Here is a 15,330-nt window from a genome sequence, read left to right on the forward strand (position 1 = left end):
CTTCTTAACGCACAGTTACAGGTACATCTCCCTACTCAAGGAGCAAGGAGTGTTGGCACTCAGGTGATGAACATCCTGACCAGGGTGTGGGCTCAAAAGCTTTTATCTCCAAATATAAAATGTTTTGCTTGGAGATTGATTAGGAGAGCCATTGCTACTGGAGTTCGAGCTGGCAATTTGTCGACCAAGATTAGCAAATATTGTACTAATTGCAACATGATTGAAAATGACTCTCACCTGTTTTTTCATTGCACTTTTGCAAGGGCGGTTTGGTTCTCTGCCAAAACCCCTTTGCGTACCTCAATACTTCCACTTGAACAGGATGGAGTGCAGGAGATTTTGTCAATTATCATTGACAGGAACACCTCGGATGCTGACCTCTGGAGGATAATGACTACTCTTTGGTATATTTGGAAAGCAAGAAATGATGTTCGTTTCCAAAGGAAAAAATGGTCTGTTTTGCAGGTACATCATGCAGTAAAAGGCTGAGATTGAAGTCGCAGCTGTCTGCCTCCAAATGGAACTACCAAAGCTACAGCAAAGAGCACTCGAGACACTGGCAACACAAATACTTTGCAAACAACAAATCTTTTATTTGCAGGTACACGCAATGAAGAAGAACATGCACAGATGCCCCCTCCCCAAGATGATTTCAGATTGGGCTGGCCCAATAACCGAACTGCTTGCAGATTCCCAATTCTACTCCCAGGGGTCAAATGCTACACTGATGCCTCCATAATCCCAGACACGGTGAACTCCAACCCAAGGAAAGCGGGCATAGGAATATTCATCCTAGACCCAGCACATCAATCTAAGTTCCTTATTAAGGCTCAGATTAACCAAATTACTTCGGTCCTCATGGCTGAAGCAGCTAGTCTTGCTCTTGCTGCTTCCATTATCTCTTTGCTTCACACTGATGATACTTCATTCCTCACCGATAGCCAGCTCCTTGTCAATTTCTTCAATGGCAACGACCTCAGCTCACCTCCTCATTGGGATATTAAACCTTTCACCCAGAGATTCTTAAATGATGTAACCAGTAGGAGAGTCCAGGTCATAAAGATTGCAAGGAGTTCAAATATCACGGCTTATTCATTGGCTACTCAAGCTCTTAGCCATTCTGATGATCAATGTAATCTTTTCAAGACTACTTGTTCCAATGTAAATCATGCTAGCAGTTGCCCTCTCAGTATGGCACTGCAGTCTGTAATTTGGGATTCTTATTCCCCCATTGCAGCTACTTGCTGCTAATAATAAAGGTTGCTTTTGTCAAAAAAAAAAAAAAAAGAGTATCCTAAATGGAATAGGGGCAAACTAGTCTTCAGTTCAAAAACGTAGGTGCAAAATCACATTAAAAAAATGAGGAAAGACTGCATAGTTGAAAATGCTTCTGCAATCAATCGACTTAGATTCATATTGACTCAGTGCCCAAAAGGATACTCAACTCTGAAGCAAACTTCAAAAGGTGAAGTGGGAACAAGGTCACTAGACCCAAAATAGCGTGTCTGTATCTTGTACATCATATAGAACATCTTGTAGGGTAAAACAGGGCAACCACCAGACTATTTTCCCTATCCACACGGCAGAGAGGGACCGACTCTTTGTACCTAAGTTACAATTACATAGCTTACAACATATGGACGTGTTTCGCCATTGCCACCCGTTGGCAGAGAATGCCATGGACATCTTGAATCTTTGTTCTCAAATTCTCTGCAGAATCTTTGGAGGACGTACAAATTATTGCTGGTCTCATAGGGACTTGACCTTCACAGTTCATAGTATGGTACATGAACAACGAGTGGTTTTGGGCAACTTGTTCGCCTTCTTATCTGTCAGAGTAACCGAGGTAGCAACATTCAGGGTATGAGATTACCATGAATTGCCTACTTAATTACACAGTTTTGATGATTCAACTTAATCCAAAACTTCAACTGCACAAGACAAATGGAAAGAACAACATCCAAATTTCCAGAATTAGTGCCGCAATGTTCCTCCTGTTTTGAGAAAGGCTAACTTAGTTTTCGATGGCAGACATGCTAACATACAATTCTCGCTTATGGTTATGGGGCAACTTTGTTTGAGGGTTGGATTTGTCCTAGTATGACTAAATCATTATTTTTTTTACTTCTATAAATTTCACTTCAGGAAAGGAATGAGCTGATCTCTCGCTCCTATTCCTTGTAAGAATAAGGCTAGTGAAAAAAAAGTTGAGAAATGGAGTCACCCCAAAAAAAAGTCAAGGAATGACAAGGTGTCCCAAAACCAAATATCCAATCATTTTCCTTAAGGGACAAGTCAATTTTACACATCTTAACTTGCAAAACATCCACCACAGCATCAAGGATTTTGACTCATCAAACTAACAAAAACAGGTCAACTTACACCTTGAGGCCTTGTTTAGATGTAGTCGGGTTGACATCAAACCACATGTGTTGGGGTGGATTGGAGTGGAACTTGAATTAAATTCCACCCCAATCCACCCCAACACGTGGATTGAGGTGAATCCGACAACATCCAAACAAGGCCTGAAGTGGTTTTAGAACACGGTTTAGCTAAATGGGAATCCAAGTATAGTACTTTTTTGCGATTTTGTGCCATACCTTTGAATTTTACTGACTGGCACCAATTAAGAGGGGTAACGATGAGAAGACAGATAACAGAAAAACAGAACACAAAAAAATAAAAGAGAAAGAGATCAACCCTGCAGACATAAACAACCCCTAGTTGGATCCCATTTTACATGTGTTAAGGTACAAAACATGCAAAAAAACACTCCAAATGAGAGTTAACTCAAGTCTCAAGGTGACCGATTTAGAGCGCAAGATGAGCATGGAAAAAACTAGTGAATTTTGCTAAGTCAGTGCACACACTTGAGTCCCAGCTCCAAAAGAGTCAATGGAATAAATAAGTCAGTAGTTAGTACATGTTACTAACTCAGGCTAGCTGTGAATCACAATCAGCTCACTATTTGAACAAAAAGGATGTCAACAGTCAGTTTGCATAGGACTTATAGCCAATTCCTGGTGTCCTAATTATGACCAAGAACTGAGCCACAAAAAGAGGTATTGTGGTTTAGCAGGAAGAGTTGGGGGAGCAGTTCTTGAGCATTGGCTCAGTAAAGCCTGCATTTTTTAACCTCAAATTATAGAGTAGCTCGCTCATAGCTTCTCTATCTCTCTACCGGCAGTCAATATGAATAATTCTCATGTCAACACTTCTTACATTCTATTACAAAGTATCACTCAAGTAAACGAAAAGAACACACTTCTGAAAGTATAGAGCCAACAAAAAATGGTGGCAGCATGGTAACGCATGAACTGATAGGGAAAGAAGATAAACCCTAAGGAAACTAAAGAAATAGTGATAACAATAAAATACTGAATCTTTTATTAGCAGAACTGGAATTTTAAGGTAACACGATACTAATAAAAAAAGTTTATATCCAGTCTATTGAGTTGAATGATAGAAGTCAGAAATCCATAAGAAAGAATTTCCTCAAAGTGCAAAAACTTGGAGCTCACCTGGTTTTGATTTGGCTGACGATGGTTGAACAACAACGTGCATCGTGATAGCACTACTGGGAAGATCACCAAAAGGAGCTCTGCACTGTGCAACATTCTTGTCATTTTCTAGAATTTTGCCTCCACTTATTAGTTTCACATCACTAGCAGTCTTTGGTACAATTGATTTATCTGCAACACAAAAAAATCATGGCCATAAAAGTATTATACAAACATGTGCAAATGTATGAATGGGTTGTTTAACAAACCCAGAACTAAACTTATAACTGATATATACTCCAGAATATTTTTGATGTAAAACAATTTGTTGCATCAAACAAACTAACCCCAAAATTAACAGAGGAACAGAAGAGCCAAAAACTCTTAATGCAACTATTTTCTGCAGCAATACTTTTGATGAATCAGGGATGCATGATGAGACCTCATATCAGCTGGTAGGAAAATAAACAAGGGAAAAGTAAACACCAGTGAAAATGCATACCCTAGCTCACAGGTCACAGCAGTGTTGCCTATGTTGAATCAGTGAAGAAGTGTACTATTTCAGTGCATTATTAATAATTTTATCTCAAGTGCACAGTTTGATAATATCCAATCATAAGTAAATTTTCTGTAAAAATTGATACTATGTCTTTGAAATCATAGCAGCATTGTGGACATTGTTAAAGATCAACTAAGCCAGTGACCCATAATGCAGTTATACAAGCCTGCAGGTTCAACAAACTTCAACAAATGACAAAAAAAAAAAACAGAGTGGAAGACCAGCAAAACACAAGCTACATTCTTCAAAGTGTAAATGTATGCACTCATTTTCAAACCCTCACCATTTGCCTCTTTGAGGGGGTGAGTAGCATAAGATTTTCCACACTGGCACATTGTCAGTGACTCAGAGTGGCCCACATGTGGATAAGAGGGGCATTGCGACCCATCTTTAATGGCGAAAAAATAAATACCCCATTTCAAACCCAGTAAAGAATACAGTGTTCTCCCAAGATGAAACATTGATAACCACAGAGAAGCTGTTGACAATGAAAACTACAAATGTACAACTACAAAAACATGAATTTCTCTATACTTTCCTACTACTGGGCTCTCTGAGTGTTGATCCTGTGACCTCTTTGGGCTACTTTGCTAAGACACTTGAGATCACTCCCAAACTAGCAGCATATCAACTTGTAATTGTACAGCTATGAATCAAAGACCCTCCTACATCTTTGAACAATTTGTGCCCGCTCATGGTTTGATGAAATCCCATCAGTTCCTCAAACAATCTTGGTCCGGTGTCAAATACCCAACTGGATTATTCTGCTTTTCTTTAGGAAAGGGAAGTTACACTATTAATGTTTGAACCAAAGGCTTCAAATATGACATGGCTTAGAAAAATTCAGATGACATAGCTTTATGGATGCAGAGAAATAGCAATTAATGACTCTTAGTGGTTGCACCTATGTAGGTTATATAAATATATTCTGGCACAATCATCATAAAAAAGAAACTGGACCACAGGGCACACACGAAACTGCTCTAATTGGTATAACTGGGTGAGAAGCTGGTTGGCACAACCATCATAAATACCATGATAGTTAATGCCAAGGTTTACAGACCACGAAACAATTAATTAAGCTCAAATCTTCTATTCATCTACTGAGGTTAGAACTAGGGAAAAACGAATTCCTAGTTATCTTTTTGCTGCAGCATATTCCATGATTTCTTATAGTGACGGTTTCTGCTATGCGTCCAATATTTTCAACTGAATCCATTTAGAATCTCAACAGAAGAAGTGCTTGCTAATAATGGAGGCACACTTCCTTTTTTTCCTAAATCAGGCACCAAAACAATGAAGGCAATGAATAAGCAAATCTGAAGCTCATTCCCCTTAAAGCCCTCTCCTCCTCCTTGCGACACATAGACATAGGAACTAAGAATACAACAAAAATATAAGGAAATTTAGCAGTATAGATCACAGGACTTCACACCATGGGCGGGGCCGGCTCATCACGCCTCACAAGAGTTCCTCAGCTCAAGAAAACGGAATCTTTAAGACCTTTGGGCCAGTCGGCGACGACGCGATCCTTGAGAGCGGCGATGGTGGTGGCGGCGGCGTTGCAGCGCACGGGGCCGATGTCAGAGCCGTCGAAGAGACGAAACTTCACCTCCACCTCCTCCGCCTCCCCTTCCTGCTCCCGCTCTTCCATCTCTTCCGCCCCAACCTTCGCCCCCTCCTTCTCCGCCATTTCCCGGTCTCCCGCCAACAACTGGGATGCTTCCGGGACCCAACCGGAGCCCTGCGGATGCCTGCCGCTCAGAGTGAGAGCCCCAAAGGCCGGCGCGAGCGGACGCGGGTAGGGGCTGGGTGCTCGGGTTAGGGTTTGGTGGGGGAACGCGAGGAGAGGAAGAGGAGCAGAAGGCAAGAAGGCGAGCCCGGGAGGTTAGGAGAAAATTGTCTTTTCCTTCTTCTCCACTAGAAACGCCGTATGATCCTTCCTATGTTATTAAAGATTATATCTTCTCTCTATTGGTATTGTTATTTTTTTCTTTCCTCCTATGATATTGCCGTTAACTATGCCTAGGAATGGCCTACAATTGGGTCGTTAAACTTCAGCCACTTTATATCATTTTGTATTTTTTATCAAGTTGACACCTTAGACATTATCTAAAGGGGCTTAAGCATTTATACGTCGCTCTGGAGTAAAATTGTGGTTTTGCCCTTGTCTTTTAAACTTTGTCATTTTACTCCAGTGATTTCAAAACAAAGGGAGACTTTATCCATATTCTGTGAAGTCCACCTCACGGTATTAACTTTTGGACAAAAGGACAAGATTGCCCATTCGTTTTTACCCTTGTTTTATTTTGATATTTGTGTTTTTACCTCTATTTTCAATTCAGCAGTTTGATAATTTTGATACAGAATTAGACAACTCAATCACTGCAAAGCTCAACATTTTTAGAAATAATTTGACAACATTTTAGCTAACAATCCATATAAACAAAAATTAATATCACGCAGCAAATTACTATCACACATATTGCATTAATGGTCACTAAACCCCATGTTTGGCCACCAACATTCTACAAAAAGTGAAGGTAAAACACACCATAAGTAGCAAATAACGTTTACAAATGACCTAGTTCCACTTGTACTTGGAAATGTTTGAATGCAGAAAATTTTGGTGAAAATACATCAAAATCAAACAAGGAAGGCAAGTGGACATGGCAGGGGGGTCTGGGCCCACCTGGTGGGGTTGGCCGACCCCACCTGGCATTGTCCGACGCCCCGTAGCCCCTGCCACGTCACTGATCCATGGGAGAGGTGGAGAAGCACACTCACAATCTCCCTTAGCCATGGGATTCAGTCGGTTTGATCCAAAGGTGTCGGATGGACCTCACTTGGATTGAAAGGCCCGCCATCAGCCACTCAACCATTCTACCAACCTCCAACCGCCTTAGGACAACATGCAACCACCACCAGGAAGCAATCCAAAGCGTTGGAGGGGAAGACGGTGGAGATCAAGGGTCGGCCGACGCCCTAGGCATCGCCCGACGCCACCCTCTCCACCAACCTTCCACTCACTCCTACAAGTACCTCCATGGCTCCTGCACACTATATAAAGGGGTGTTGAGCTATGGAGAAGGCATCACAATCAAGAAGCAACACTCTCTAGCAAAGATCAAGATCATCCTTGATCTCTAGTGCAGTGGTAGGCTAGTATTGGGAATAGAGTTAGAGTAGAGCTCTGATCGGTGTCCAAAAGAGTCTTTTGGGTCTGGTATAGCTCTTGTACTTTCCTTTTCTGTACTTTTCCTATTGTATACTTACTTTATTTGGAATATATTTCTACTTTTCTCAAGTACTTAGTCTAAGCTTGCTTTACTTAGTTAAGTGTGTTCTAGAGCTTGTTCTAAGCTTAGTACCATTAATTCTATCTTGGTTAGTGTGGTTTCCTCCTGTACGGGTTCCACCATTTGGTTGGGGTACTTTGATCTCATTTCATCGGAGCTCGGATCGAAGTAGTGAGTTTATAGATTAAGCATGGTGCTTATAGGCTATATCTCGCCTATGGATATGGCTAGGCCTTTGGATAGTTAGTGGTAGATGGCAGCCGGTGACAACTCTATCCATCCTTTGTATTCCACCACGTTAGGTCTAGTTCTTAAATCGTAGGGCTCGTGGCAACACCGACCAAGTTAATTATTTTGGGTTGGCTCGACGGGTTGTGCCCCTCTAGTCTTGGTCTACCACTTGTCTCCCTTCGCGTCTCGCTCTACTAGAGTTGCTCTTCGCGGCTCCTGTGGGACGAGCACAACACCCCTCACAATCACTTCTTTGGAGCACCGCACAAGCTTCTTGCATGCTTCGACGAAGACCATGCCACCAAGCCATCTAGGAGGTGGCAACCTCCAAGAGTAACAAGCACCACCGACTTGTAACTCAAACACCTAGTGCCACTCGATGCAATCTCACAATGCAATCGCACTAGAATCACTTACTCGCAATCGATTCACACTCTTGCAAGCACAAGTGAGTTAGAGGGCTCCTAAGCACTCTCAAGCATAGACAATAAGTACCCCAAGGTGCTCAACCTCAACCATAGCCGAGCACCACTTCTATTTATGGCCACAAGGCCAAATAGAGCCGTTGCTCAAAACTTAGACGAACTAGCTTCGGACCGAGGGTCTAGGCCATCACCTCTGGGTCTGGTGCCCTGGATTTCATGATGTGTTGTCGACCATTTGAAGCCGACCATTGGCTTCCAATGACTACTTCATGCGCGCCCAGCCACCTCCGGACCGAGCGCTAGAAAGAGGGCCCAAACCAATGCTCGTCAGGGTTCGGAGCACTCCAGAGAGCTCCCGAGAGCACCAAAATGCTCCGTACTAAGTCCTGAGCTCTGGATCGGACCATCACCCACTACTACACTCAGACCTTTCACAGCCACGTCATAACCCCCATCACAGCCGCATTTGGCTTCGGTAGTAAGCTGTCAGCAGTGATGGTCATAGCCCTCACCGTCGGCATCTGAGACTAACTGCGGTATACACTATACCACCGTATTGGCTTATGATCCGTCTATGATAAGATCCTTACTTTCATTGCATTGGAGCATGACCCGTCTATGTGGGTATACACTAACACCACCACATTGGCAAATGATCCATCTATGTGAAGGCTATCATCACCGTCGTGTGGGCACATCAACCGCCTGTGTAGTGGTCACCAGCACCGTCGCCTTGTACTTCGACTTGACTATCTACGGTGCAAGTTCGCTGTCACTTCGACGGCCGAGACATCTATAGAGGTAAACATCACTATCGCTTCAACATATGAACCATCAGTACAAAGGTTGTTGTCACCGTCGCCTTGCACCATGATCATCCTTTGATGATCGTTTAGTCAATGTCGGGTTACTAAACGATTCGGTGGTGATATACTTTTGATCCCTGCCGCATCATACATATAGCGATAGTGTTGGACGTTTGCACCACCACCAGCGGTGGTGATAAGAAAACAATGAATGACGCTTACATCCGATGGTGATAGAATTTTATCTGGTTTCACAATAGTTACTAATTCAGTTGGGCCCTTAATAGCTTCATGGACACAAATCATACAAATATATAATTATTGCATCCAAAAATCTTGTCCACAAACAAGAATACTTTTTACAATAACAATGGACGCTACCATAACATCTTTCTCAACTAATTTCCTAACACGAGCGGTACATAGAGCAAACTAAAGGTACTGATCTATATAGACTTACATAACGAAATGACGTAGCCATGCTATTTCTATGTGGCACTCCTACTTGCAAGGCAAAATGAATATAATTAGTGCATCCTTTGGATTGGTAGCCAATGCACCATGGAACCCCTCTTCTTCATCTCTGATCCACAATCTGAACAAAGCAGCAGAATTAATAATATTGAACATACCATTCATTTAGTTAACAAGCCAAAATTGGCCTATACATACATAGAATGAAAACAACTCCCTACCTGAACAAAGACTGTCGTGACGATGAAATACAACAAATGCACCTTTACTATTCTGCTAATGACTCCATGAACAAGGGAACATAAGGAAGATAGTAAAGTATGTTCATATGGAAATGCCCTCTTGATCTACAAAAGCAGATGGCATTGGCATGGATGATATTAACCTTTCTACGGTCTATGTCATATGCAATCAGTGTTCTATCCTTCCCAACAAGGAAAATAAAATCCTATTCTGGGTGAACTATAATCACTCTGTACTCCACATCACAAATATCATAACCAACTTTAATAGTCATGTGTCTAAACAGTTCCTCTGTGTCCACAACATGCTTCAATCTCCAGTTATCAGTACCATAGTCTTCAAGTATCCACAATAAAAGCCAAGACATATTGTGAAAATCAGCACAACACACACACAGGTGACCCTGAGCTTGATGGATGGACATTTTAGCACCACTTGGTTTATGAATTGGCCTCCATGTCTTTCCTTCCATATCCACAACAACTATCACAGAGTACTCAAGCATGTGCATAAAACCATTAAGAAAAATACTTCTTGATTTTGAACGTAGTACAACACCCTCGCCCCATTCAGATTCCTTAAACATCCATGTTGCAGTTTTAGATGAATAGATCTCCGCACCTACACACGCACCCTCCACCTCAACAAATTCAATCACATGGAAGTGCGACGACATTGAGTCGAAACCTAAGCGAGCCTATCCAACAGAATGGATGCTACATGGCAGTACATGCCATTTGTGGGTCATCGGATTACAGACAATATAGCGACATAATCCATCAGGCCCAGCACATCAGCAAAGGACGAGGTCGTTGCAACAATATGAGACTAGGACTTCTTGAAGGGGGAAGGGTAAGAAGGACAAGGAGGGTCGTTCACCGGTGATGCTGATTAAGTGGCGATTGCCCTTCCACCAGCTGCCATAGAAGAAGCCAACGACAGTCTGTGAAAGCTACTTACGGTGATAGGAGTTAGAGATGATGCACTTCCAGGAGCGACAAACACACTTGTGACAGCACAAGGACCCAGCGGAGAGGTAGCAGAAGATGTCAATAGGCATATCGTCTGAGAGGTTGTCCGCTGCGTTCCTCATGTTGGGGGCCTCCTTCATTTAGAAGGACACCACCAGCCAAAGAGATGAGGCCGCCCTGCCGGCGAATTGCACCAATATACATTAGTAAGGAGATGAGCTTCGAGGAGAAGGGACAACGATGCAAGTAAGGCCTTATTACACTTGCCTTTGGATCTGGCGGTGGTGAGCATGAGTGGCAACACCGGTGACAGCAACAGCTCATTTTCCGGTGGATCTGTGCGGGCAAGCCAGTAATGTGCACCAGTGCGGAGCAAGAGCTGAGCAGGAGTGGCGATGACAAACAGCACTGTCATACCCAGTTTTCCAAAGAATACCAAGCGCTATGTATGCAAGATGTCCACACAACACATATAGCGAGAAATATGGAGAATATGAAGAACAATGCTTTATTATTATATCTAAACACAGTTACAACAAGACTTACATCTATTACAAAAGCATAGCGGAAACTATTCTATATCTTCTCTTTGGGTCTTCATACTCCACAGGGACAGTTGATTGGGGGAGCACTCGCCTAGTACTCTTGGAACTCCTTTGGTAAATTCGTAACTTGAACCACCATCTGGTACCCATCTGGGATTTTTATTGATTGTAAAGCAAGTGTGAGCGCACCATACTTAACAAGTATAACATGAGATTATGCAAGGCTCAAGAAGGCTTGACTCGGCTCTCTGTGGTAAGTATTTTTAGTTGGTCATATTTTATTTATTAAACCTATGTTGCTAGGTTATGCTTAAGCTCCCAAGGTGAGAGTATAATAATTATAATCAAGATTAATCATCACCCCAAACCATCCATAGAACCATCTATCTCGAAAAGGATCCAGGCCGTTCGTGTCCATAAGCATGGCTGATATATTAGTTTATTAACTCTGCAGAGTGTGTACATCTTTACCCATGAGTCGTGATTACCGTTTGCCCGAGGGGGCCAACCTCTTGACCCACTTCCAAGCTAAATCAACAGGGATCACTACGAAGCTTTTCACCAGTCGTTCGAATAAGTAGAAGCCGCTAAGGTTTTGGATTGACCAGACAGATATAGATGCTCTCCTCCGAGAGTGGCACACTTATGACCACAGCCCAGCACACACCGCGGCAGGACAAGAGCTATACCCGAGCTGGCACCCCCCTCTTGCCCTTTTGGTAAGCTACTGACGAACTAGAACAGATCAATATACTGGGCTAGGACCAGAGCCATGTAGTTCTCGCGGTTGTACTGTAAGTCCTGAGTTGCCGTTTTAAGATTCAGTCCTTATGGATGGCAGACTAGAGCACCCATAAAGGCCCAATGCTCTAGCCCCCTTCTATCCATGTTGCTAAAAAGCATCATTTTAGCATTGATTCCATAAATCATTAATCAATATTAAAATTGTAACATTTGGTGATTGCAAGCTAAGCAGAACTACCCATATGCATAACCCAAAGGTAACAAGGAATCAGGGTACAAAGATGCTAGGTAATGTCCTTAGGGGTTCATCATATTAGACACATGCACATGAAAGATGAATATATAGTCAGTAGACAAGGGTCTTCATGTTACACTTGCCTTCCAAAAGCTTGCCATCGAACTTTCTAACTTTTCTGGATCATCCTTGCATAGCTTCTTCTAATGATAGAAGCAACCATCACAGGCATCATAGGCAAACCTAGAAACAATACATCAATCATTATAAAACAAGATATAGAAGTTTTAAACACGTAGGACTTGGAACTACGATCACTGAGCGCAAAAACAACTAAACGGAGCTACGATTAAAAGACATGAAAGATCGAAGGTAAAAGCTAGAAAGTTTGATAAATGATAGGGATAGAACAAACATGATGTATGTGGGCTAACTTGAAATATTTAGAGAACATAAGGATTTATAGATGAACGACAAATGATCAGAGGATTGTATACAAGATGGGTAGGACATTATGAAGCATGAAGTGAGCATATGAAGATTAAAGAGCTAGATCACACAAGATGACTACGAAAGCTTGATGAGAGAGGGAACACATATACATGGCATTGACTATGCAAGAGTGAGATGGTATAATGATGACTAAACTGAGGTGAGGCATCAAGATCGATAACTGGAATGTTGTGCTTCAGTGGTGATGATGTGGTTTAGGAGATTTGATTTTGGTTTGCATAGGATGGGTTGATAATTTGATGATTAGTTCATAAAGGACTGACGTAACTGGACAAGGGCAGCAAGCATAGGAACATTAATATCTCCAATGTTAAAGATTGTATGGCCGATCCATATTTTGTAGACATGTGGAGAGATATTATACACATTGTGGTTGAAGGGCATGGCCACTGGGGTGATGAAACAGTGGGAATGCACATGTTAACTAGTAGCAGTCTGCCTGCGAGGCTGCAGGGGCAGCAAGCACAAAAACCGTTATATCTCTTTTGTCTTGCATTCTCTAGCCAAACAATTTTGTAGGGACGTGTGCAAGTATATGATACTCATGTGGTTCAAAGGAATTGACAAATGGAGGTGTGGATTGCCAGGAACATGCATGCCAACTGGCCACGCAGTGGCTGTTTGAATGGGACAGCAACATGCTCAAAAGGGAAACATCACTGAAATCAACGAAATCATGGTCTATGGTGCATAAATTGCAATAGCTATCAACATATAAGATAGAAGGAGATGTTGGATGCTCACATTGGGGTTCATGGTGGTGAGGATAAAACCAACAGTGGTAGCAACAACAAGAGAGACAGAGGTGGTGGTGCCACATACACGGAATAGCACGTGGTAGCAGCTACCAGCTACTATGGAATCGATATCTCGGCCACTGCTGCTCCTATGGATAAACCAGCCTGCAGAAACATATGCAAGGATAAGAGGCACATGATGCTTGAAGGGTTTGAGGATTGGACTTCTGGATTAATGGGGAACGCCAATACAATTCAGGACATCCTAGCTGCCTGGACAACAGGGGTAGTGTTCACGAAAATGATCTCTCTAGTGTCTCAACTCCTATGAGAAAACCATCTTACAGAGGTGTGTTCAAGGATGGTAGATATGCTGCAGTCAAAGGATTCGATGATTGGAGGGCAGGATCTCAAGGAAGATGCATGCCAATTGGCAACAGCGCTGCTGTCCGCAAGGGACAGAGACATGATTGTGAGGAAACTTCGCCGGAATTCGACCACGCCTAAATTATAGCACGTGTTCTACAATGAGTAACATATAAACAAGATGGGGAACATGATGATGGTCCTCACATCGAGGTTAGTTGTAGCAGGAGATGAAGTTGACAATGGCTGGCATCGATGACGGGTGGTGACAGGGTCTGCGATCAACGGGACAACGCCAATTCCACTTCAGAGATGATCTACGCCACATGAAAGATCAAAGCGATGGATGAAAGGGGCTTGAGCAGAAAGATCAGAGAGGCAAGAGAGATGGACGACCTCACCATGTTCTGTACAGAAGCAGCGGCGATGGTGGTCCGCGGGGTTCTGCTGCAGGTTCGGGGAGACGGCAACGCACACTGGGGTGACCTCCATGAAGCGCTGCAGCACCATGGTTTTCCTTGAGATGTCACAACAGAGAAGGGACAAGATGAACATGAATTTTTCAGTGAAGAACAGAGAAGGCCATGACCCTTACCGCAGCATGATGCGAAGGGTTCCAGAATTCCGTCGATGGAACGAGATGTGCAGCAGCAAAACGGATTCATCACAGCGAGGGCCTCCAATTTGATGGGGAGGTGGGAGAGGGAGGTAGAGGAAGAGGAGGGGACGTCCATGGAGGTGGGAGTGGAGCAGTTGAGGCGTCCTTCTGTTGTGTGTATGCAGAATGAGAAGGAACAGGGAGTGGGTGTGATTAGGGGAGGGAGAAGAGGTGTCCAGGTGCACTGTATTTGAGAGAGGTAGGCAAGGGATTAAAGGAGAGAACAAATGCTGCTGTTTTGCATGATGGAATGTGGAGAAGGCGTCATAATAAGGAGGAGAGGAGCTGGTCTACTCACGTGAGGGAGAGAAGAGAAGATAGCTGCACCTCTGTTGCATGTATACATGCAGAAACCGAAGGGAGAGGGTGGAGTACTTCTGCCCTTTACTCATACAATTTAGGGAGGGGATTAAGGAGGAATAATAAACATTAAGGGCTGTTATTTCTGCATGAGAGAAGGGAGCTTGCGCAAGGAGAAAGAGAGGGCGTCCTGATCAAATGAAGAAGTGGGAGGACCATGGCTATTTTCTTCATTCAATTGAAGAGCAAGAGAGAAACTAATGGAGTAAAGGAGCATGGTGTGTCTAGGCAATTAAGAGAGGAATGAATAGGTGCACATATTTTTGCATGAGGATAAGAGATTGGCGTGGGGCAAAAGCACGTGAAGTTGCATGTCTGTCCTTTACTCCTATATTTGAGAGAAGGTGGAATCCGATGGAGTAAAGAGAAAATTTAGGGAGAGATGGCACCATGTGATTAAGCGGAGAACTAATGTAGTTGTTTCTGCATGCAAGGAAGGGGAGGGCTGGTGGAAAAAGAGGAGATGGCATGGGAGAGAGGTGAGAGGCGGTTTGGGCTGGTTTGGACTTGGCCCCAGCAAGAAAGGATGCCTATCTTTGAGCTGTTAGCAAAAGGAGGAGGTGCCGAGCTGTTTGTGACGTGAGCTAAGATTGTGAATTTTGCATGAGACGGGAGAAGTATGGATTGTGTTTGGTCTATTAGCAACAGAAAGATGAAGTGTGGG

The 15,330-nt window shown here is 43.1% G+C and overlaps 1 protein-coding gene across 1 annotated transcript; it reads right to left on the bottom strand.

Annotated features, from left to right (window-relative positions):
• Positions 1 to 1,375: 1,375 nt before the first annotated feature.
• LOC136496711 (membrane-anchored ubiquitin-fold protein 4-like) lies at positions 1,376 to 5,982 on the bottom strand. The gene is made up of 3 exons (XM_066492456.1): positions 5,563 to 5,982; positions 3,522 to 3,692; positions 1,376 to 1,829 (listed from the first exon to the last, which is right to left on the bottom strand). The coding sequence occupies exons 1-3, from the start codon at positions 5,750 to 5,752 to the stop codon at positions 1,774 to 1,776; spliced, it is 417 nt and encodes a 138-aa protein (XP_066348553.1). The 5' UTR covers positions 5,753 to 5,982; the 3' UTR covers positions 1,376 to 1,773.
• Between the last annotated feature and the right edge of the window lie 9,348 nt (positions 5,983 to 15,330).

Source organism: Miscanthus floridulus, chromosome 12, assembly GCF_019320115.1.
Source record: "Miscanthus floridulus cultivar M001 chromosome 12, ASM1932011v1, whole genome shotgun sequence".
NCBI classification, from domain to species: Eukaryota; Viridiplantae; Streptophyta; class Magnoliopsida; order Poales; family Poaceae; genus Miscanthus; species Miscanthus floridulus.

Excerpts from the sequence above, each read along its gene's own strand:
- LOC136496711 (XM_066492456.1), bottom strand. The coding sequence starts at position 5,752 with ATGGCGGAGAAGGAGGGGGCGAAGGTTGGGGCGGAAGAGATGGAAGAG. Across the intron at positions 3,693-5,562 it reads CGTCGCCGACTGGCCCAAAG|ATAAATCAATTGTACCAAAG; the intron begins GTCTTAAAGATT and ends TTTGTGTTGCAG. Across the intron at positions 1,830-3,521 it reads GTCAGCCAAATCAAAACCAG|ATAAGAAGGCGAACAAGTTG; the intron begins GTGAGCTCCAAG and ends TTACTCTGACAG.